This window comes from Taudactylus pleione, unplaced genomic scaffold (genome assembly GCF_031769625.1).
Source record: "Taudactylus pleione unplaced genomic scaffold, aTauple2 ptg000436l, whole genome shotgun sequence".
NCBI classification, from domain to species: Eukaryota; Metazoa; Chordata; class Amphibia; order Anura; family Myobatrachidae; genus Taudactylus; species Taudactylus pleione.
Window position 1 is genome coordinate 3,849,544 of NW_028284838.1, and position 22,729 is coordinate 3,872,272.

General features: G+C 42.6%; 1 protein-coding gene across 1 annotated transcript; it reads left to right on the plus strand.

Annotated features, from left to right (window-relative positions):
• The first annotated feature begins 15,579 nt into the window (after positions 1–15,579).
• Positions 15,580–21,378, plus strand: LOC148505819 (palmitoyltransferase ZDHHC20-like). Its single transcript, XM_088447661.1, has 8 exons — positions 15,580–15,645; positions 15,766–15,877; positions 16,659–16,728; positions 17,979–18,011; positions 18,098–18,218; positions 18,449–18,578; positions 20,227–20,341; positions 20,829–21,378. Exons 1-8 carry the CDS (start codon positions 15,580–15,582, stop codon positions 20,887–20,889), a joined length of 708 nt encoding a protein of 235 aa, XP_088303787.1. The 3' UTR covers positions 20,890–21,378.
• Positions 21,379–22,729: the final 1,351 nt, after the last annotated feature.

Here is a 22,729-nt window from a genome sequence, read left to right on the forward strand (position 1 = left end):
ATCGACCCGTCACACACATTTACAGCAGGTCTGACCAGCTGCAGAAACTGCTAGTCTCGTCGCACGCAATGAGTACTCATGCTGCGTATGCAATCGCAGTGCCTAATTTATACAAGCCCATGAAACGGTGGTCAAACAGACAGGCATGTCTGCGATTCTCTGACCACTTCCCGTCACCATCCCCAAACGCTCACAGCCTGGCACTCACTCACTCTGCGATGAGTTCCTCTCTGCGTGTGTAATCGCAGTGCGATTGCAGCGTACGTGCAGTGCGGCTTATACGCATGAGCAATGGTTAACAATCGCTCCATCTGCGTACGTAGTTGGATTTGCGATCACTGCTGAATCAGGCCCAATGTTAATAATGTCATCTTAATGTAACAATTGTACAAATTCTCTTCTCTGAGAAGTTACTGTATCACATTTGCAAATACAGTATAGGTACTATATTAGTAAATGCCCCATCTAATATGTAACCTGTCTATTGCCTTTCCAATCATTCTGTAATTACAGTCCACAAGCTTTTGTTTTACAATTAAAGCTGAACACTCAATTAAAAAATTATTCAGAAAAACAAACAATAAGGCATCAGGAGTGTGTATTATTTATAGAGATGAGCGGTTCGGTTTTACTCCGTTCTCTCCGCCAAATTAGCGCATCTTATTGGCTATCCAAAACACGTTATAGCCGCATAGCCAATAAGATTTGGTTTTCAGATGCGAACTTAACCAAGCCAAAATCGAACCACTCACCTCGATTTATTATCATTATGATGATGTACTGATAAAATCATTATATGAAACACAGCTTGAAAATCAATACCGTCAAAACTTTTTCTTCCTCTTTAAATCAAACACTGTTTAAGGTCTTGGAGCTAGGGCTTGTTCAATAAGCTCTCCACCATGGTACATTCAGATCAAGGAGCAATCACTAGGGTTTGCATGACTGTGAAAATAGAGATCATTTGGGAAGTGGGTTTTCCTACTTCCCATTCCCTGAACACTTGACGAACAATCGAGGCAACAAGCAGCTTTCGTGGTTTATCTGAAAGCTCATAGGAGAAGGGCACATGGGAGAATGGCATTGACAGAACTATTGCATGATTAAATCCTGCAAATTCTAGTAGAAGAGAGGGCCGCGGAACTGGACCATTGTAGTTTTCATTGTTCCGTTTCAACAATGGGATGAAGGTAAGAAGAGCTGACCATGACTTAGAGCAACTGTTCTTTAATGTTCATGATTTTTTTTTTTTTAGAACTGTGCTTATACTAACATTGTTTCATTTAAATCCGGTCACATAATTGGAACATATGTGGGGTAGATAATATTGACCATCATGTATCAGGTGAAATGTGTCATATTGGGAGGTACATTGTATTTTTAATTTAGACCTGTTTGTGTTGTTAGTGTACTCACACTACCTGTAGGTGCAAGCAAACTCCTCACTGAGTGCAGCATGTTTAGTTGATTGAGGTTTGGGTTATAATAATCAGACTAACTTTTGGGCAATCGTTAGAAAATCAATGTACAGGTGGTAGAGGAAATGTATTAAAGCTGATAATATAGGAATAGAATATAATAGTTAGCAATGACAGTGACATCTATCAATTGATTTAAAAAAAAAGCAGAAAGAAATAACGGAAGTGTTCTCAATCACCTAATAATATTTCACGCCCATCATCATTCGTTGCGTCGCTAGCTATTGTCCAGAGGTTTTAGTCTCTCTTTTCCCATACTCTCTGTCCCTGTTCTTCCCATCTCCCCCTGTTCCTCCCATCTCCCTGTTTTAACCCCTTTCCTCTTGTCTCTTCTTCTTCGTCCCTCTTTCCTTCCATCTCCCCCTGTTCTTCCTGTTTCCCCCACGTTCTTCCCTCTTTCCTCACATCTCCCCATGTTCTTTCCCCTTTCTACTCTTTACATGGCAGTCACTTAATGCTCTCTGTATTATATGGCACTCACTGCGATGCTCTCTGTATTATACAGCACTCACTGCGATGCTCTGTCTTATACGGCACTCACTGCGATACTCTCTGTGTTATACGGCACTCACTGCGATGCTCTCTGTGTTATACGGCACTCACTGCGATGCTCTCTGTTATACGGCACTCACTGCGATGCTCTCTGTCTTATACGGCACTCACCGCGATGCTCTCTCTGTTACATAGCACTCACTGCGATGCTCTCTGTCTTATACGGCACTCACTGCGATGCTCTCTGTGTTATACGGCACTCACTGCGATGTTCTCTGTGTTATACGGCACACACTGCGATGTTCTCTGTGTTATACGGCACTCACTGCGATGCTCTTTCTATTATACGGCACTCACTGCGATGCTCTCTGTATTATACGGCACTCACTGCGATGCTCTCTGTATTATAATTATACTGCACTCACTGCAATGCTCTCTGTATTATACGGCACTCACTGCGATGCTCTCTGTGTTATACGGCACTGACTGCGATGCTCTCTGTATTATACCTCACTCACTGCGATGCTCTGTCTTAATCGGCACTCACTACGATGCTCTCTGTCTTATATGGCACTCACTGCAATGCTCTCTGGCTTATATGGCACTCACCGCGATGCTCTCTGTCTTATATGGCACTCACCGCGATGCTCTCTGTGTTATACGACACTCACCGCGATGCTCTCTGTCTTATACGGCACTCACTGCGATGCCCTATGTGTTATACGACTGTGATACTCTCTGTGTTATACGGCACTCACTGCGATGCTCTCTCTTTTATACGGCACTCACTGCGATGCTCTCTGTATTATACGGCACTCACTGCGATGCTCTCTGTATTATACGGCACACACTGCGATGCTCTCTGTATTATACGGCACTCACTGCGATGCTCTCTGTGTTATACGGCACTCACTGCGATGCTCTCTGTGTTATACGGCACTCACTGCGATGTTCTCTGTGTTTTATGGCACTCACTGCGATGCTCTGTGTTATACGGCACTCACTGCGATGCTCTCTGTGTTATACGGCACTCACTGCGATGCTTTCTGTGTTATACGGCACCCACTGCGATGCTCTCTGTATTATACGGCACTCACTGCGATGCTCTCTGTATTATACAGCACACACTGCGATGCTCTCTGTATTATACGGCACTCACTGCGATGCTCTCTGTGTTATACGGCACTCACTGTGATGCTCTCTGTGTTATACGGCACTCACTGCGATGTTCTCTGTGTTTTATGGCACTCACTGCAATGCTCTCTGTGTTATATGGCACTCACTGCGATGCTCTCTGTGTTATACGGCACTCACTGCGATGCTTTCTGTATTATACGCCACTCACTGCAATGCTCTCTATATTATACGGCACTCACTGCGATGCTCTCTGTATTATATGGCACTCACTGCGATTCTCTCTGTATTATACGGCACTCACTGCGATATTTTCTGTATTATGCGGCACTCACTGCGATGCTCTCTTTGTTAGATGGCACTCACTGCGTTGCTCTCTGTATTATACGGCACTCACTGCGATGCTCTCTGTATTATATGGCACTCACTGCGATGCTTTCTGTATTATATGGCACTCACTGCGATGCTCTCTGTATTATACGGCACTCACTGCGATGCTTTCTGTATTATACAGCACTCACTGCGATGCTCTCTGTGTTAGATGGCACTCACTGCGATGCTCTCTGTGTTATACAGCACTCACTGCAATGCTTTCTGTATTATACGGCACTCACTGCGATGCTCTCTGTATTATACGGCACTCACTGCGATGCTCTCTGTATTATACGGCACTCACTGCGATGCTCTCTGTATTATACGGCACTCACTGCGATGCTTTCTGTATTATGTGGCACTCACTGAGATGCTCTATGTGTTAGATGGCACTCACTGCGATGCTCTCTGTGTTAGATGGCACTCACTGCGATGCTCTCTGTGTTAGATGGCACTCACTGCGATGCTCTCTTTATTATATGGCACTCACTGTGATGCTCTCTGTATTATACAGCACTCACTGCGATGCTTTCTGTATTATATGGCACTCACTGCGATGCTCTCTGTATTATACGGCACTCACTGCAATGTTCTCTCTATTATACAGCACTCACCGCGATGTTCTCTGTATTATATGGCACTCACTGTGATGCTCTCTGTGTTAGATGGCACTCACTGCGATGCTTTCTATATTATACGGCACTCACCGCGATGTTCTCTGTATTATATGGCATGCCCTCTGTATTATATGGCAGTGTATTCCACTCTATATTATATGGAAGTCCCTGTGATGCTCTCTGATATATATATATATATATATATATATATATATACACTGTATATATAATTTCTCTCTCTCTACTAATAAAATACATTACATAACTTGTACTGCATGATAGAAAGTTTGTATTCTACAACCCCTTCCGGGAGGAGATATTTTTATGGACCACCACATCAACATTATTTTGACTGCGTCTGTAACAAGGTAAGAACCACAAATCTACCAGGTTGTTACCTTGCTACAGGTGCGGTAAAAGTTAGCCATTGCTGCCATGGTCCAGCATTGCCATTATTTATTTTTAAACAACAGCAGCAAAAAGGACAGTTCATTTAATACTTTACTGCAGTGGTTAGGGATGTGGGATGGACACTTATAGAAATATGCCAAAATTAGTGTATAATTTTGGATTTTTTTTCTTATCTTATTAATCTAAAGGAAAGGCAAACCATACAGTTCTTGTTATAGCTTCACTATAAAGTGGTTGAAGGTAGATGTCACATATGCCCTCCATGGAGATAGCCACACATTCTGTGTAGACCACACCCACACACTAGGCATACCCCCACACAGGGGCATTTTAAGAGAGGAGGGGGCCCATGTGCAACCTCCTTTTGGGCCCCCTCCTCTCTGACGGCGGCTCAGCGACACTGAGCGCTGTAGATCCTGGCTTCATGCCAGAATCTACAGCACATGTGCGAGTCTCCGGGAAAATGGTGCCCGTGCCTACGTTCCCGGGCACATCTGTTCTGTGCATGTGCAGATCACTGGGAAAATGGCCGTCGCGAGTGTGTGCTGCTCTACAGTGCCGGTCTGGCGCTGCGGAGCAGCACTTCGGGAATCGGCGGAGAGGTAAGTATAATTACCTATGGGTGCGGTGTGGGCCCCCCTGGACTCAGGGGCCCATGTGCCCTGCACACCCATTATAGATACGCCCCTGCCCCCACATCACTAGTCACATCACCACAGCGCTTATCAAACTCCCCTGCGGTGGCACACAATAGGCCCTTCATAAATTTCAGCTCCAGGCCCATGTGGACCTTAATCTGGCACTGCCTGTCACCTACTGCTGTCACCCTCTACCTGTTGTCACCCTCTACCTGTCACCCACTGCTGTCACCCTCTCCCTGTCATCACCTCTTTCCCTGTGACCATCTCCCTGTCGTCACCCTCTCTATCATCACCCTCCCTGTTACCCACTGATGTCACCCCCTCCCTGTTACCAACTACTGTCACTCTCTCCCTGTCACCTATTGCTGTCACCCAGTGCTGTCACCCTCTCCCTATCGTCACCCAGTGCTGTCACCCTCTCCCTATCGTCACCCAGTGCTGTCACCCTCTCCCTATCGTCACCCAGTACTGTCACCCTCTCCCTATCTTTGGGTATAATTGTAGCTTAGCACCCAGGGTGGTCCTGCTGTATAAGGACTTCATACATATTCATGTGGGGCCTATGTGGTTTTTTGCAAAGCATGAAAGCATAATTATTTTCACGTGGGTGCTGTGGTTTTTTTATGCGTAGCCTTATGGGGGTTATTCAAGTAGATGCAGGGTTTCCCCCTCTGACTAGTAATTACCGTCAAAAATCCCCTCTGCACGGGGAAAGGCTGTGCTAGTAAATAGCCTTTTTCTGTCGCCGAAAAATCGGGATTATTTCACAAGGGGCGCCAAAATTTATATCCGCTTACCAAAAAAATTAGACTTGGGCCTGCAATGGGTGCCGAGCTGCAGTGGTGACACTGGTTCCCCTTGCTCCTTCAGCTGAAGGACTGCACCTCTGCCTCCGAGTCCACCTCCCCCGCATAGCATAGGTAGGGCCCCGGCCATGCTGCTGCTGCTATACTGTGTGTGTGACCTCTCCCCGGGGTGTGACCAGTGCCAGCAGCAGCAGTTCAAACACAGAGCAGCAGGTTAATTCCAAGGCCTGGATATCGGGGGGACCCAGCCGATGGGCCCTAGGCGGGAGCCTAGGCTGACTAATGGTAAATCCGGCCCTGCATCTGATATATATATATATATATACGTTATATATATACGTAATTGCGTATATATACAGTATGGGATGTAGTCAGCATCCCGGCGTGCGGGATGCCAACAGCCGAAATACCAGTGCCGAAATCTTGACAGCGTCGGGATCCCGGCACTAGAATCCCGGCCACCGGCATCCCAAAAGTAAATATCGGGTGTTAGGGGGGTTTAGGTTTAGACTCTCGGGGGGAGGTTAGGTTTAGGCACTGGGGAGGCAGGGTTAGGTTTTCGGGTGCAGGGAGGAGGAAGTTAGGTTTAGGAACATGCGGGGGGAGGTTAGGGTTAGGCACCAGGGAGGGAGAGTTAGGGTTAGGGGTAAGGTAAGACTGTCGGTATTCTGACCAGCGGCATCCTGGCTCCGGGATCTCATGCCCAGCCCATACATATATATACTGTATATATATATATATATATATATATATATATATATACATATATAAATATATATATATATATATATATATTTCATTTAATAAGTGTAGTGCTGGTCACTAGTAAGTGTAAATATATATACAGTATAGTATCAAGATTATTTGTATAAAAAGAAACCCACAGCATTATATAATGATACTATGTATGCATGCATGTGTTTATATTATATTTAAATGTGTATGTATTAGGAGTCCTCTATTAATTGGAGGGAAGGTTGGCTGAGGGGTTGGCCCTAAGGTGGCTGGTGCTTTTTAGCCAGTTTAGATGCCCAGAAGACCTGTAAAGCAGGATGCCCTGTATTCTGTGTAGAGCAAAGCTCCCATTGCTTCCCAGACCTGGCACATGCTACAAACACATGCCAATGCTGCCCATGTCCCTTTGTGACATCACAGTGTGGGTGTGAGAGCGGATCATTTATCTCCTAGTTACACCACCAGAGAGTGACAGTAGCTGCTTAGTCTTAGTACCAGTAGCTACAAGCTCATGGAGCTGTCTCATGTGCAGTGGTGCTGCAAGCAAGTGGTCCTTTGGATCCCAGTGGTCCTCATTACACTGGGAGTGTTCTGGGGCTACCACGTGTATGTGTCTGAGCTATGTATTGGTGAGTATTGTACTTTCTGCTGACCCTAAACTAACGAATGCCCTGTCACCCAGCATGGGAATGCACATGAGGGCTTGTGTGATTGTACCAATCTTCTGTGTTACATATACATGTACATGTGTATATATGTGTGTATATATATATATATATATATATATATATGACATAACATAAACTGGGGCACTTCTGTATGACACAATATAAACTGGGGCACTTCTGTGTGACATTATATTATTTAGGTACTGTATGATATAATATAAACTGGGGCACTTCTGTGTGACATTATATTATTTAGGTACTGTATGATATAATGTAAACTGGGGCACTTCTGTGTGACATTATATTATTTAGGTACTGTATGATATAATATAAACTGGAGCACTTCTGTGTGACATTATATTATTTAGGTACTGTATGATATAATATAAACTGGGGCACTTCTGTGTGACATTATATTATTTAGGTACTGTATGATATAATATAAACTGGGGTACTTCTGTGTGACATTATATTATTTAGGTACTGTATGATATAATATAAACTGGGGCACTTCTGTGTGACATTATATTATTTAGGTACTGTATGATATAATGTAAACTGGAGCACTTCTGTGTGACATTATATTATTTAGGTACTGTATGATATAATATAAACTGGAGCACTTCTGTGTGACATTATATTATTTAGGTACTGTATGATATAATATAAACTGGGGTACTTCTGTGTGACATTATATTATTTAGGTACTGTATGATATAATGTAAACTGGGGCACTTCTGTGTGACATTATATTATTTAGGTACTGTATGATATAATATAAACTGGGGTACTTCTGTGTGACATTATATTATTTAGGTACTGTATGATATAATATAAACTGGGGCACTTCTGTGTGACATTATATTATTTAGGTACTGTATGATATAATATAAACTGGAGCACTTCTGTGTGACATTATATTATTTAGGTACTGTATGATATAATATAAACTGAGGCACTTCTGTGTGACATTATATTAATTAGTAACTGTATGAAAATCAGTTGAAAAATATACAAAGTAGGATCTTCATAACAATGCATTGCCTATTTTTCATGTGTTCACAAGTACTGGTGTTATAGATTGCACCAGATATTATGCAAGATGATATTATATACACTGGAAAGCTAGAAAGAAAAGCAATATATTTAGTAAAAGATGCAGACAGGATTGGTGAAGTTTAATGTTTTCAGCCCTTTAAATAGAAAATAGCATGTAGAACCCATTTCAAATTCTCCTTCAAATATTGACTCCTTCATACTAGTTCCAAATATGGCCCTGATTCAGAGCCGGACGCTCTGACCAGAGCGCTCGCTCTGAATCAGGGCCCTCCTCCATTAAAATGGAGCGTCCTCCTGGACGCTCGTATAGCTGTGTGTCACCACCCACAGCATATACGAGCGTGCAAAAAGATGGTCACGATTGTCTTGACCATCGTGACCATCGGAATTGCGAGGGAAACCCTGCGGTCGGGTTTCCCAGCCGCAAGCCAGGAGTGATTTTGGCTCTATCAGAGCCAAAATCACTCCCACTGACATCACTAGTGATGTCAGTGGGGCCGGCTTCAGACGGTAGGCGTTCCCATGGGAACGCCTCCGTCTGGCAGGCACGCCCACCAAAGGGGGCGTGCTGTCAATCAACATCGACAGCACGCCCCCTTTGGTGCGAGACCCCGAGCGATGGAAAGCCCGTCGCTCGCCAGGTCTCGCGCATGCGCGCGACGGAGCTCACTCCGTCATGCGCATGCGCAGTGGGGAACATCGACCCACTTGCGAGCGTACTGCCGCTCGCGAGTGGGTCTGAATGACCCCCTATATTTTTATATGAGCTATAGAAAATAAATCTGTATTTTTTAATTCTAAAGAAACCTTTCAAAAACAGCAAACAGTAATGTAAGCAAATTTATTTTTTATCTTCCTTTTACTGCAGTTACAATACAATCATACACTGAAAGAGGTAAGTTCTTAAATAACTATTATTTATCTATAGCAGCCAGTGTTTTTAATAGAGAATTTTTTAGAAAGTATTTTTTCTTTTTTTTAATTTATTTACAAAGTTGCTTAAGACAGAATGATGCTACAGTAGTTACTGTGTAAAACAGTGGCTAACAACAAAAAGGGAAGTTTGTTTGCCCTTATATGAGGGAAAAAAATAAAAGTGTCTATGACTTATTAATGGCTAAGTAAACAAAACAAAAACTTGTATACAAACATCAATAGATAACAGACAGTGGAATAGGTTTAAAGGGAGGACAAGTGCTCCAATTGTGAAGCGTAACAGAATATGTTGCGCTATATAAGAAACTGTTAATAAATAAATAAGTGCTTAGGGGGGATAGTACAGATATAGCCATGCTCATCTATGCCTCGAAGAGAGCGCATCGCGGCATGGATGGTGCAGCTAGTGTTCCCGTGTCTATGGCCACAGACTACAATGGGGAGAACGCCGACTGTGCCTAGTCACGGCCTGGCAAATGCTGCGCTATGCCGGCTTGCATCGCGTCATGGATGGCGCGACTAGTGTGCCTACATCAATGGCCACAGGCTACAATGGGGAGAACGCCAGTCGCGCCTAGTCACAGCCCAGCGAATGCTGCGCTATGTCGCGATGCGTGTGCCCGTATGCACGCATCACGGCAATGATGTACGCAGTTACATCTGTAGTTATTATTGTTACGCAGGGGATAGAGAGAGGTGGAAGGGCATAGTAAATAGGGATGCATCAGGACAGGTGCTGTATTTAAGGGACTATGGGGATCAGGAGATGCTAGGGGCAGTATACATCTACAAATTGAAATGTTGCTTTGCTGATAATTTTTATTTTTTATTTCTTCTGTATATATGCACAAATTGAACCGATTTGGATTTCATTGCAAGAATTTACAGTCATTTAATTTACTATTATGATATTTCTTTGAACATGGAAGGATTACCTTATATTGTCCTCTTTTTATCTTAATTGCCATTAAAGTTATTAGCACTGTTCATATATATTATTTATGTATATGTTTTTATTTATATTGGACCTTGACACACTCCTTTTGAACAAGCTTTTCGACAGCACCTATCTGATCTCTACCTTTTCCATTTTGCTGTTATTTTATGTATTTATGGTAATTTTACAGAACCCCCTCATCCAATTGCTAATTATTTCTTCTCAGGGACTAGTACCATAATAATAATAATAATAATAATAATAATAATAATAATAATAATAACAATAAGAAGAAGAATAAAAAAGTCCCAAGAAAAGTTAGGCTAATACAATATTTATTTCTCCCTGATGGGGGTTCCCTTAATGCTGCTATTGCTCAGCGGCAATGCAATGGAGTGTATCAGTCTTTTTGAGGTAGCACTTGTTATAGTTAGAAGATGTGGAGAAGGAGCCCTAAATATAAAACAAATATATAGAGCAGCATTTGGGCTGAGTCAGAGGCTAGTCCAAATGCGGATACAGATATCTGCAAACTGCGCAGGCTCCGACCACGCATACACACACGGACAGAGGTTGAAAGTTTGGACAGATTGATCCGTCAGTTGATGGATCTCTCTGCATGAAATGGACATTTCCGGGCGGCAATTGGGTGGCCAGCATTCATCGCACACAACCGACCCATCTCATGGGAGTGGCATGGGAGTGTTGAGGGCGTGTAGGCAGATGTCCGGGCACATTGGTGAGGTGCAGATTGAGATATGACACCTGTCTCAGATGGATATTATGCACTTATCAAAAGGTCAGTGAAAGTCTGCATAATAATGATGACAGTGGGCAGAATGATACATACGCCTGAAGATGGACTGATACTGGCATAGATGGCAGATACAGTGGCATCACTATGGGGGTGCTGGGGTGCGGGCCGCACCCTGGTTTCACCCTCGGAGGGGGTGATACCAAAATGCCAACTCCTTCTCAGTGACAGGAGCAGGGTAATGCAGTGTGACATTTTCCTGCAGCACTCTGCTCCTGTCACTGAGGAGGAGCCGACAGTGCAGGTACTAGTCTCCAGGGGCAGCCTATCATCTCCAAGGATGCTGGGCACACCCCTGGAGTAATGCAATAGGGATTTCCTGATAGGCCATGCCCACTTATGTTAGGCCACACACCCTTTTCATACACACACAGCTCTGGCGCGCGAGGGGAGTTATGAGGTGCGCACCAGGTGTCACAAGACGCCTCTGGCAGATACTCTCATTAACGTAAGGCAGTAAAGAGGCTACTGCAGCAAGGTGGCAAACAGGCCGTGGATGCATCCGACACAGAATCAGGACCAGAGTGTTGGAAATACATGGGCTTCAAAGGGTCGACACATAAATGGTTGACACAGAATAGGTTGACACATGGTTTTTCGTGAATTTTCATGATTTTTAGGGCTAGGGTTAGGATTGGGTTTAGGGTTAGGCACTTGGTGGAAGGTTAGGGATAGGCTGCGGAAGGAGATGGTTAGGTTTAGGCACAAAAGGGGAGGGTTATGTTTAGGCACTAAGGGGGGTTAGGGTGAGGATTAGGGTTAATATATATATATATATATATATATATATATTATATATATATATAATATATATATATATATATATATATATATATATACACACACACATATATAATTTTTTTTAGTGTTGGCCATCATTTGTGTGTCAACTTTTTGACCTGTAGACCATTTCACTGTCTATTTAGACACTGCCGATCTTTTATATCACACCCCATTTTTTTCCCAGGCAGCCTCAGTGGGCCACCCCCTCAGATCCCGGCATACTCTAGCAGCTGCCTAATGGAAGCGCCAATCCTGTATATAAGCCTTGTATAATACCCACAAAAACTGGGGTGTTTTCAATGATTTAAGCTTAGTGAAATTATATAAAAATAGTAAAAAATATGAAGAGGAAAAAGGAAATACGATTTGATAAAAAACAAAGCTGTGTTCTATACCTATGATTCCAGGGGGTAGATTCACTAAAGCTTCTAAACCAGAGAAGTGAAGGTGATGCCCATAATAACCAATCAGATTCTGTCTATGATTTTGTAGAATGCATTAGAGAAATGATAGGCAGAATGACAGGACACCCAAGTAAAATGCAGAGCTGATTGTGTTGTGGTGCTAACATAGAGGTCCCAGTAAGGTGGGAAAGCATTGGAGTCAGCAGCAATAGGTGGCAAAATTGTGATGGGGAGAAAGTGAGTTAAACTTGTAATAAGTTGAGCAGAGGCAGCTCTCTTCATCTTGGTGTAACTATAAAGCTGGAGGAATGATGGAACTTATAGAGGTCTATTTACTAAGCAGTGTTAGGAGATAAAGTGAACGGTGATAAGGTATCAGCCAATAAGCTCCTAAATGCCATGTCACAGGCTGTGTTTGAAAAATGGCAGTTAGTAGCTGATTGGCTGTTACCTTATCTCCGTTCACTTTATCTCCTAACACAGCTTAGTAAATAGACCCCACAGTCTTATAACAGCTGAAGGGTTGCATTTTTTTAGGCCATGTTAGTTTATTTGATTGTGATGAGTTGTGTTTTACTAACTTTGGTTTTACTGTTCTAGTTATCTGCTTGGTGTTTTTTCACCTGTTTTTGATACTCTCTCTGTTGTCCTTTTGGGCAACTGTACGTTCAAGACCAGCAAAACCACCCAAAGAGGTAAATATCAATGTACAATATTAGTTTATTGTGTTCCATACCTGTATCTACTACAACACCAAGGGGTCTATTTCCTAAGCAGTGTTAGGAGACAGAGTGAAAAGTGATAAGGTAACTGCCGTCTCACAGGCTGTGTTTGAAAAATGATAGTTGGGAGCTGATTGGCTGGCACCTTATCACTTTTCACTCTGTCTCCTAACTAGGGATGAGCGGTTCCACAGAATCCAAACCGCTCCAAACATAGGGGATCTGAGTCCACCTGAATGCTGTTCGGGTGTTCCCCACCTGACTTGGATCCCCCTTCGAGGCCGAGCCACAGCCTCCTGACGTCGAATCCTCGCGAGAGAATCCGACATCAGGGCTACACAAGTGTAGGGCAGAACGCAGTTAGAGCAGTCTGCCCTACACTGTAACAAGCACGCTACCGCGCTGGTGGCAGTGTGTTTATTATAGCAGCCAATGAGAGTCAGGCAGACTCTCAGTGGCTGCTGCGTAAAAGGAGGAAGCCGGCTGGAGCTCAGTCATGAGCTCCATCTTCTGGCTCCCCCCGCTGCAGGTGCAGAGAGGAGCGGACAGTCGCGTTCATGGCAGGAGCGGGGATTCAGGTTTTTTTTTGTCTTTGTGTGTTTGTGTAAGGGTGCGCTACTGGGGCCACTGCATGGTATGGGGGGGATGGCGGCTACTAATGAAGTACAGAACCCTCTGGATCCACAATTAGAAGAAATCCCAATGTCCATAAGGTGACTGTTGAAATGGCTTAACGCGTTTAGCTGGATATTAGATCTCCAGCTTCATCTTGCTCCTAACTAGAGGTTTTTATCATATATTTTTTACACATGTATTAATTGTTTACAATAAATGTATATATTGTCTATTTAGACATCTGCTTCTCATCTATTTATTTTTATTTATTTATCTATTTTTATTGTATATTAGCTATTAAGCGCCAGTCTCTCTATTTTTTCAGCAGCACAATGCCAACTTCATATGGCGTAAGCTGTGGGGGCCAAGCTCTGGAAGGATTCCGGAGCTTGCTTATAATCTGACATCTATCACATCCTCCATAGAAACCTATGGGGGTTGCGGCTGCTGTCGGAAATGGAGAGACTAGATATCAGAGAAATCTGCTACGATCCCTCCTTAGTCATACTTGCCTACTCTCCCGGAAGTTGCGGGAGGATCACGATTTTTCAGGTAACCCCCCCGTACCTCTGGAATAGTAGGCATGGAGATCGCCGGGTCCATGAGTAGGAGCGGAGCTTAATGACGAGATTCTACAAGAATCTCCTCATTTGGTTACACCCCCTATTTAAATATGCATTATTTGCAGCAATTTACTGTAAGGGGGCGGGCTTAATGATGCAAAATGCCCTCCCTCCCATCACCGCCCACCTGCTTCTTCTCCCGGGGAGGATAATAATAAGTAGATAAGTACAGTATGTCCTTAGTGCATCTGGGGAATACTTAGTATTTGTGGATATCCCCCCACCCCAAAAACAGATCTTTTCAGGGAATATGCTGCAAATATTTCATGATACAGGTTGAGTCTCCCATATCCAAAATGCTTGGGACCAGGGGTATTTTGGATAACGGAATATTCCGTATTTTGGAATAATTGCATATCATAATGAAATATCTTGGGAATGGGACCCCAATATACACACATAATGTATATATGTGTTATATGCACCTTATACACATAGCCTGCAGCTCATTTTATACAATATTTTGAATAATTTTGTGGCTCAAGCAAAGTTTGTGTACATACATGAAATAAATTTATGTTTCATTTACACCCTATACACACAGCCTGAAGGTAATTTTATACCATATTTTTAATAATTCGTGCCTTAGACAAAGTTTGTGTACATTGAACCATCAAAAATCAAAGGTTTTATTATCTCAGTCATGCCAAAATTATTCCGTAATTCGGAATATTCCGTATTTCTGAATATTTGGATATGGGAGACTCAACCTGTAAATATTTGCAGCATAGATTGAATAAATAGTGTCCAAAATAGTAACTCAACTGATTCAGAACACTATTAAATATTTGACTAGGTACAGGATTATTGGAAATAATGTTTTCCGTTTTGAGAGCTGCTTACATGTATTGCACTATCCATGGTAATATCATTAAAACACAAGAGCTATATTTACTAAAGGTCGATTTTAATCGATTTAAAATCGATCAAAATCGATGTTGGGTTTCTGGGGCTTAATCACACATTTACTAACCTTTAGTTTTTTAAGTATTAGTAAATGTGTGATTTAGCTTCAGAAACACAACATCTATGTTAATCAATTAAAATCGACCTTTAGTAAATATACCCCTAAAAGTTCTATATTTTGACTCCAGTGACCCTTATAGGGGAAAAATAATGCAAGAGGGGCATGAAAGTCTTTTTGGATGGCAACCTCTGCAAGACTTCTTACGTACAGAAATCCTCATGTGAAATAAAATTAAACTTAGAGAGGGAAGTGTAATAAACTGGGATTTGTCCACATCGCTGTCTTTTGGCATTTTTCCTCATAAGATTTAAGGGGGGATTTTTTATCCTTAATAAAATCGCTGCTTTAAATCCTCCTGCAAAAAAATGCCAGAAATCAGTGATGTTGCAGACGTTATATTTCTCACAAAGGTGGAGATTTATCAAATCTTGGTGAGAGATTAAGTGAAAAGAGATAAAGTACCAACCAATCAGTTTCTATCATTTATTAAACACATTGATCACACAGTAGTCGCCATCCTAATGCTATCCTGTGTCTGTGCTTTACCTTAGTTTTATTTATCGGAGTCTGAGAAGGAGTTGTACCAGGAGAAGCAGACGGAAGAAGACAAGCAGCTTATTCTCAGGGCAGCTGCTATGCGCTTGCCCATCAATACAATATCAGGTACAAAAGGTGGGAAACTTAGAAGGGAAGAGGTTATCTCATGGTGAGACGTGCTACAGGGGCAGATCGGAGGGGAGGGGATTAGGGCAATCATCCCCCTTTCACAACACTTCTCTTCTACCCACTACACATTAGGAAGGCACATATCAGAGACTGCTGCTGCTCAGTGGCAGCAGTCTCCCTTCCCAGCCCTCTTGGGAGGGTCCAGGGAGGCTGTTGCCACTAAGCAGCAGTAGTCTCGGCTCTCTCATTGCCTGATGTGCTGCTGTGTTGTTATATAGTGCCCAGCAGTAGTGGACACGAGAGAATTGTTCATTCATTGTGAATTAAGTTTATATTAGGCCAGTGGTTCCCAAACTTTTTGGAATCACAGCGCCCTAGAGTATCAGCATTATTACCATGGCACCCCTGGGCCAAAAGTTTCTTATTGAGAAATTCAGCAAAAATTAAATGAAGTAAATTGTGATTATATGTCACCCTTAGGTTCAGTTATGTGGTGGTTGACAGGGCTGCGCTTATTTTTGTCCACATATTTGTTGATTGGCAGCCATTAGCACTGGTTTTGCCAATCACATTGATTAAAAATTATTTTCTTTGGTACTGGACCATCAACCCGAGGCACCCCTGCAATTGCCCTGAGGCATCGGAGGGTGCCACGGCACAAAGTTTGGGAACCACTGGATTAGGCTAAGGACTGAGAACTTACATTTGTATCGTTAAAACTCTTCCTCTACTGTACTGTTGGGTTTTATTAATTACCCTTTGTTTTCTTTTTATATAGCGATCAGATATTGTGATAAATGCCAGCTGCTGAAGCCTGACCGGTGCCACCACTGTTCAGCCTGTGATGTGTAAGTCCACAAATTGCTTAATATTTGCAATTTTATCCTTGGTATACAGTCACATAACTTATACCCCTTTCACTCATAACCTAAATACCCAAGTCTTTGCTAGTGCACGTGCACCGACCCCGGGGTGTAGACTATGGGGTCTATTCATCATCACTTAATTTCTACAAAAGCAGGTGAAAATTAAAATTTTTCATCTGCAATTGTAAAAATTAAGTTTTCGGGCCATTCATCAAAAAGGTAATGATGGGGATATCATAGGTATCTCCTGCTTACCTTTCTCTCCCGGAATGGCCCGCTGTCCCCATATACTAGTATCACAGATATCTCCTGCTTACCTTTCTCTCCCGGAATGGCCCGCTGTCCCCATATACTAGTATCACAGATATCTCCTGCTTACCTTTCTCTCCCGGAATGGCCCGCTGTCCCCATACACTAGTATCACAGATATCTCCTGCTTACCTTTCTCTCCCAGAATGGCCCACTGTCCCCATACACTAGTATCACAGATATCTCCTGCTTACCTTTCTCTCCCAGAATGGCCCGCTTTCCCCATACACTAGTATGGGGACAGAATTCATCAAGTTCAAAAAATACAATATTTTTGGAGCTTGACTGTGGGAGCATTTGCCATCTATGGGAAGGAGTCCCGGGTTACAAAGTGGGATCCTTTCGGTTCTAACCGCCCCTGTCCGGCTCCTTCCGTCCAAAAGGAGCAGTGAAGCGCTTTGTGGAGACAGCTGATTTTTGGTTCAGCTGTCTCCCCACCGGAGCAATTATGAATTGCTCCAGTGCTTGCGTCGAGCTAGTATGTTAAATTTTGGTTTGGACCCCAATAATTAACATAATGAATAGAGCCCTACGTGTGAAAGGGGCTGACCTGGGTCGCAGTCCTGGGTCAGCAACCCTGTTTGATAGCAGGGTTATTTCTGGGTTCGACCCGGGTCACCTGTAGTGTGAATGGCATATCCTGGGTCGTGACCTGGCAGCAGCAGCCTCTCTCCCCAGCCAGCAGTACTGCACTGTAATGGGACCAGGGAGGTTGCTGCCCCTGAGCAGCAGCAGCAGTCTCTTCTGCCAGAGCTGGGGGGAGTGATCACACTGAACGTCTCCCCCCCTCCCGGATTTGCCCCTGGCTAAGGTACTGCAAATATTTTTTTCTATAGTTTGTAGTATAGCAGTATCCTATATTGCATTTTGCTAACTGATTGTTTTAGTAAATAAACATGTTTGTGTATTTTTCTTACTTTCAGATGTGTACTGACGATGGACCATCATTGCTTTGGGTATGTGCTGGTTAGAGACTTGCAGCTTGTCTGATGTGTTTTATATTTATTGCTTTGTGATTAACAAAGTCTTGTGTTAATTACAGGCTGAATAACTGTGTTGGATTTTCCAATTACAAATCCTTCCTGCTGATGCTAATGTACGCCTTGCTGTCTTGCTTTTTCGTTGCTGGTACAGTTCTCCAATATTTCATTCTGTCCTGGAAGGTAAGATTGTCTTTCTGTTGTCCTGTGTGAGGTATATGTATGTAAGTTTCACCATTACTGGTTTTAAACATTTAAAAAAAAATCCTTGGACACATTGCCCCTGCAGTGTTGCATGTTAGCACACCATTGGTGGCGATGTCTATGGGGACCTTGGTGAACTACAATTCCCATACTGATATGTTGGCTGATCATTGTTTTGCCTTTCAATACTCTTTTTCTCCCCTTTGCAGGATGAACAGAACACTGAAATATCTTTCGACATCCGTCTCCTGTTCTATGCTTCTGCAACATTGTCCATCGTATTCTTGATGTTCTTCATCTTTAACTGCTGTCTCTTAGTGAGAAACAGGCTGACAATTGGTAATGAAGCTCACTCATAGAATTATGAAATGATAGAAAAATAATTAAATGGTGGTGTAGTTGTCTCCATTAGCATTAGAGGAACAGAGATGATAGTGTAGCACCATCCTGTAGGAGGAAGGCGCGTAGAATAGGAAATAATTTGTTCTCCCTATAACCATCTGTAGTTCCATCACAGGAAGTGGGCGAGGGAGCTTTATCTCTTATTTTATTTTACCTAATATGCAAGAAAAAGAATAAACATTTATTTATTGAACTTGCACTCACTGGTCATCTTCTACTGACAACTGCAGTGTAGCAGGAGGAAGATGTCAGGCCTTCTCCTGCTGAAGGATGCTATTACCCTGCCTCTGTTTGCTGCCTCGAACATATGTGTGTTATGTGTGTTATTGCCACTAAAAGTATGGATACGTGGTTATTATTCTGGATTTCCCTGGCCCTCATTTTGATAAGGAGCTTCAAATGTGTTTTACTGTCAGATGAGAACATTTGTGTACTTCAGGACCTTAGTCTATCCATCCCGCTGAATATAATCAGGATACACACCAATTAGCTATAACATTAAAACCACTGGCAGGTGAAGTGACTATCTGACTATCTCGTTACAATGGCACCTGTCAAGCAGTGGGATATATTAGGCAGCAAGTGAACTCTCAGTTCTTGAAGTTGATGTGTTGGAAGCAGGAATAATGGGAAAGCATAAGGATCTGAGCAACTTTGACAAGGGCCAAATTCTGATGGCTAGAGAACTGGATCTGAGCATCTCCAAAATCAAAGGTCTTGCAGGGTGTTCCCAGTACACAGTAGTTAGAACCTACCAAAGGTGATCCAAGGAAGGACAACTGGTGAACTGGCGACAGGGTCATAGATGCCCAAGGCTCATTGATGTACGTGGGGAGTGAAGGCTAGCCCACCTGTTTTTGTCGCACAAAATAGCTCCTGTAGCACAAATTGTTGATAAAGTTTATGCTGGCTATAATAGAAATGTATCAGAAAACATCTTGCAACACAGCTTGCTGTGTATGGGGCTGTATAGCCACAGACCGGTCAGAGTGCCCATGCTGACCCCTGTCAACCTCTGAAAGTGCCTACAATGGAAACATGAGTTACAGAGCTGGACCATAAAACAATGAATGAAGGTGGCCTGGTTTGGTGAATCACATTTTGTTTTACATCATGTGGATGGCCGGGTGCCTGTGCATCGTTTACCTGGGAAGATAATAATGGCATCAGTTTGCACTATGGGAAGAAGGCAAGCCGGCGGAGGCAGTGAAATGCTCAATGTAATTTTCTGCCTTGGGTCTTGGCATTCACATGAATGAATCCCTGCTAATCCATGAGCCCATACAACCTGCTCTATGCTTATGCTTATGGTTAATTAAGACATCTTCAAGATAATTAACAGCAGATCAGTGACTCTTATATAAATGTACTGAGCTTTATGGCACTGTACTGCAACTGCAAATTTACAGGTATTTTTAGAGAAATTGCAGTATGATTACATTATTGGGGGCATTCATGAGTAAAAAGGTATAACAGCCAGAGTCTTTAGGTTGCCAGCACAATTTAGAAAATGTAAAGAAACACCTGCTTGGTTACACATAAACATTTATGACTTATCCATGTTTTTTCTGTGTCCTTAATGTAGAACTGATCGTTAATGATGCTTCTTCTGCAAGAGATGGTCTTCCTCTTGGTTTCGAGAACTTTCAAAGAGTATTTGGGCATCAGAAGATGTATTGGCTGCTACCTATAAATACAAGGTAAGCTGGTAATGTATAAATAAATTTGTAATCTGAAATGTCAGCACACATGTGGGACCTAATAAACAGCATGTGCCTATAGGATGTGTAATACTAAGATTAGATCAGCCATCACTGATTTAAATCTACTGTGTTAGTTCAGGTCTCCCAACATTACCGTTTTTTTAAAGGCATTGTGCCACTGAAAATGATAATTCAATAGTATGTCTCTATCTGGCTATATAACCTTCAAACATGTTGAAATCAATGCTGCCTCACGATCCTCTGCCTGTTTGAAAGAGACCAGGTAGACACAGTGATGGATCCAGGGGGACAATCAGGACTCTGATCAATCCCCTCCCCTCGCCATCCCCTGGATCTGTCACTGAGTAGGCAGGTGGGAGGAGAGAGTACCTAGAGTACTATTTGAATTACTCTTTATTATTATCAGCACTCTGTCTAACAACTGCTCTGTCTAATAACTGAACTGCTCTCTCTTTTATTACAGCCTGGGAGACGGATATTCTCTGCCAACTCAACATTACGATCCAGAGAAATATGCAGAGTAAAACTGGGCAAGGCCGGATTAATTATGGGGCAGGTGAAGATGCAGCACAAGGCCCCCAATGATAGTAGGCCTACAGAATCCACTGCAGTGCAGACAGAAAAAGAAAGATCCTTTCAGCACCAACAGCATTCTGAAGCCCTGACCATTCACCTCCTGGGCGCCTGAAACATCACCCATTCACAACCCCACCCACTCCACTCAGGTGGTAGGTTTGTTGAATCTCCATCTCCCCTGGGGAGATGGCTATGGGCTGCTTAAAGCCCCACCTCCATGTAGCCCAAAGATCCGCCCCTGTGTCATTCTAAGCTCAACCACCTGGCGATCTGGCAGTGAAACAAGGCGGCAAGGGATAGTACTGTCTCGGCTGTCATCCTCTCGGCTGGAGAGGATGGGCCCCAGCAGTGACATATTTGTGACAGCCTGAGATGGTATCTTCCAGAGCAGAGTGGGCTGCAGGGCTCTAAAAAGAAAAAAAGTATACACATACGCTCCATACGTCTTTGTGTATACTGGAGAGAGAGAGAGAGAGGATAGTTCTGTCTTCTTGTATTAACACTTCTTTGTAAATCATTCCTAAATTGGCATGGAGTGAAAATTTGTACACGCAAATATCAACTTGTAATGACGTGTGAAATAAAAATGAGAGTTTTTCTATATGGTGTGTATCTGTAATAAATGTATGTATACAGCAGTGTTAAAGGCAGTGGTAATAAAAATAATATTTACTGGTTCCATATATATGGGTGTAATACAATTGTTAAAACAATGTGTCAATTTATAAAATAGTCACACATCCAATGTGCTTTATAATTGATCATAACTAACATATATATATATATATATATATATATATATATATACCCATAATAAGCAGATATAATAATCAGCACAAGTCCCCTGCATAAATTTGATACTTACATTTACTAAAAGAGTGACTTTTAGTTGATATTAATTCTTGGTCAATTTTAGCAAATCAGAGATTTACTAAAGTAAAAATTACCATCACACAGACCAAAAGTTTGACTTTAGAACATCGGATCAACCATTGATACCTTTACATAGACTACAATAGAAACCAGAGATTTACTAATGGTCGGTTTACAAATCAATTGAAAATCAATGAAAAATAGACTTCAAAATCGACCAGACAATAGACCAGCCCGAGGCAGGTGAATTTGGAAGAAGCACTGCACAGATCACTATGATCAATGTAGGCTTCTTAGACTTAACAGCAATTAAATAGTTAAAAGTAAAAAAAAAAGCTTGGGGTCCCCCCTAAATCCATAACCAACCACGAATATTTCAGCCTGGGCTGGTACAGGAAATTGGGAGGGGGATTACAAAGCAGACTGGTGTTTCAAGATGTGCTGTTCAAACTCTTTTAAACAAGCATAATAAACGGGCAACATTGAGGACCGTAGATGCAGTGGTCGGCCAAGGAAAGTTCAGATGAAAGACACATCATGCTTACTTCCCTTTGAAATTGGAAGATGTCCAGCAGTGCCATCAGCTCAAAACTGGCAGAAACCAGTGGGACCCAGGTACACCCATCTACTGTTCGGAGAAATCTGTCCAGAAGTGGTCTTCATGGAAGAATTGCGGCCAAAAAGCCATACCTTCGACATGGAAACAAGGCATCTCAACATCATTGAGCCTGTCTGGGATTACATGAAGAGACAAGGATTTGAGCAAGCCTACATCCACAGAAAATATGTGATTAGTTCTCCAAGATGTGTGGAACAACCTGCAGCTGCAGATGACAATTTTTTGACCAACAGCTCTTTGCATAGTTTTAGAGTTTGGTCTGTTGGGAAAAAACTCACAAGGTAGGACTTAAACCT

Bases quoted from the DNA above. Each gene is read 5' to 3' on its own strand.
- LOC148505819 (XM_088447661.1), top strand. From the start codon at position 15,580: ATGCCAGAAATCAGTGATGTTGCAGACGTTATATTTCTCACAAAGGTG. The intron at 15,646-15,765 runs GTGAGAGATTAA...GCTTTACCTTAG, and splicing joins TGGAGATTTATCAAATCTTG to TTTTATTTATCGGAGTCTGA. The intron at 18,012-18,097 runs GTATGTGCTGGT...TGTTAATTACAG, and splicing joins ATGGACCATCATTGCTTTGG to GCTGAATAACTGTGTTGGAT.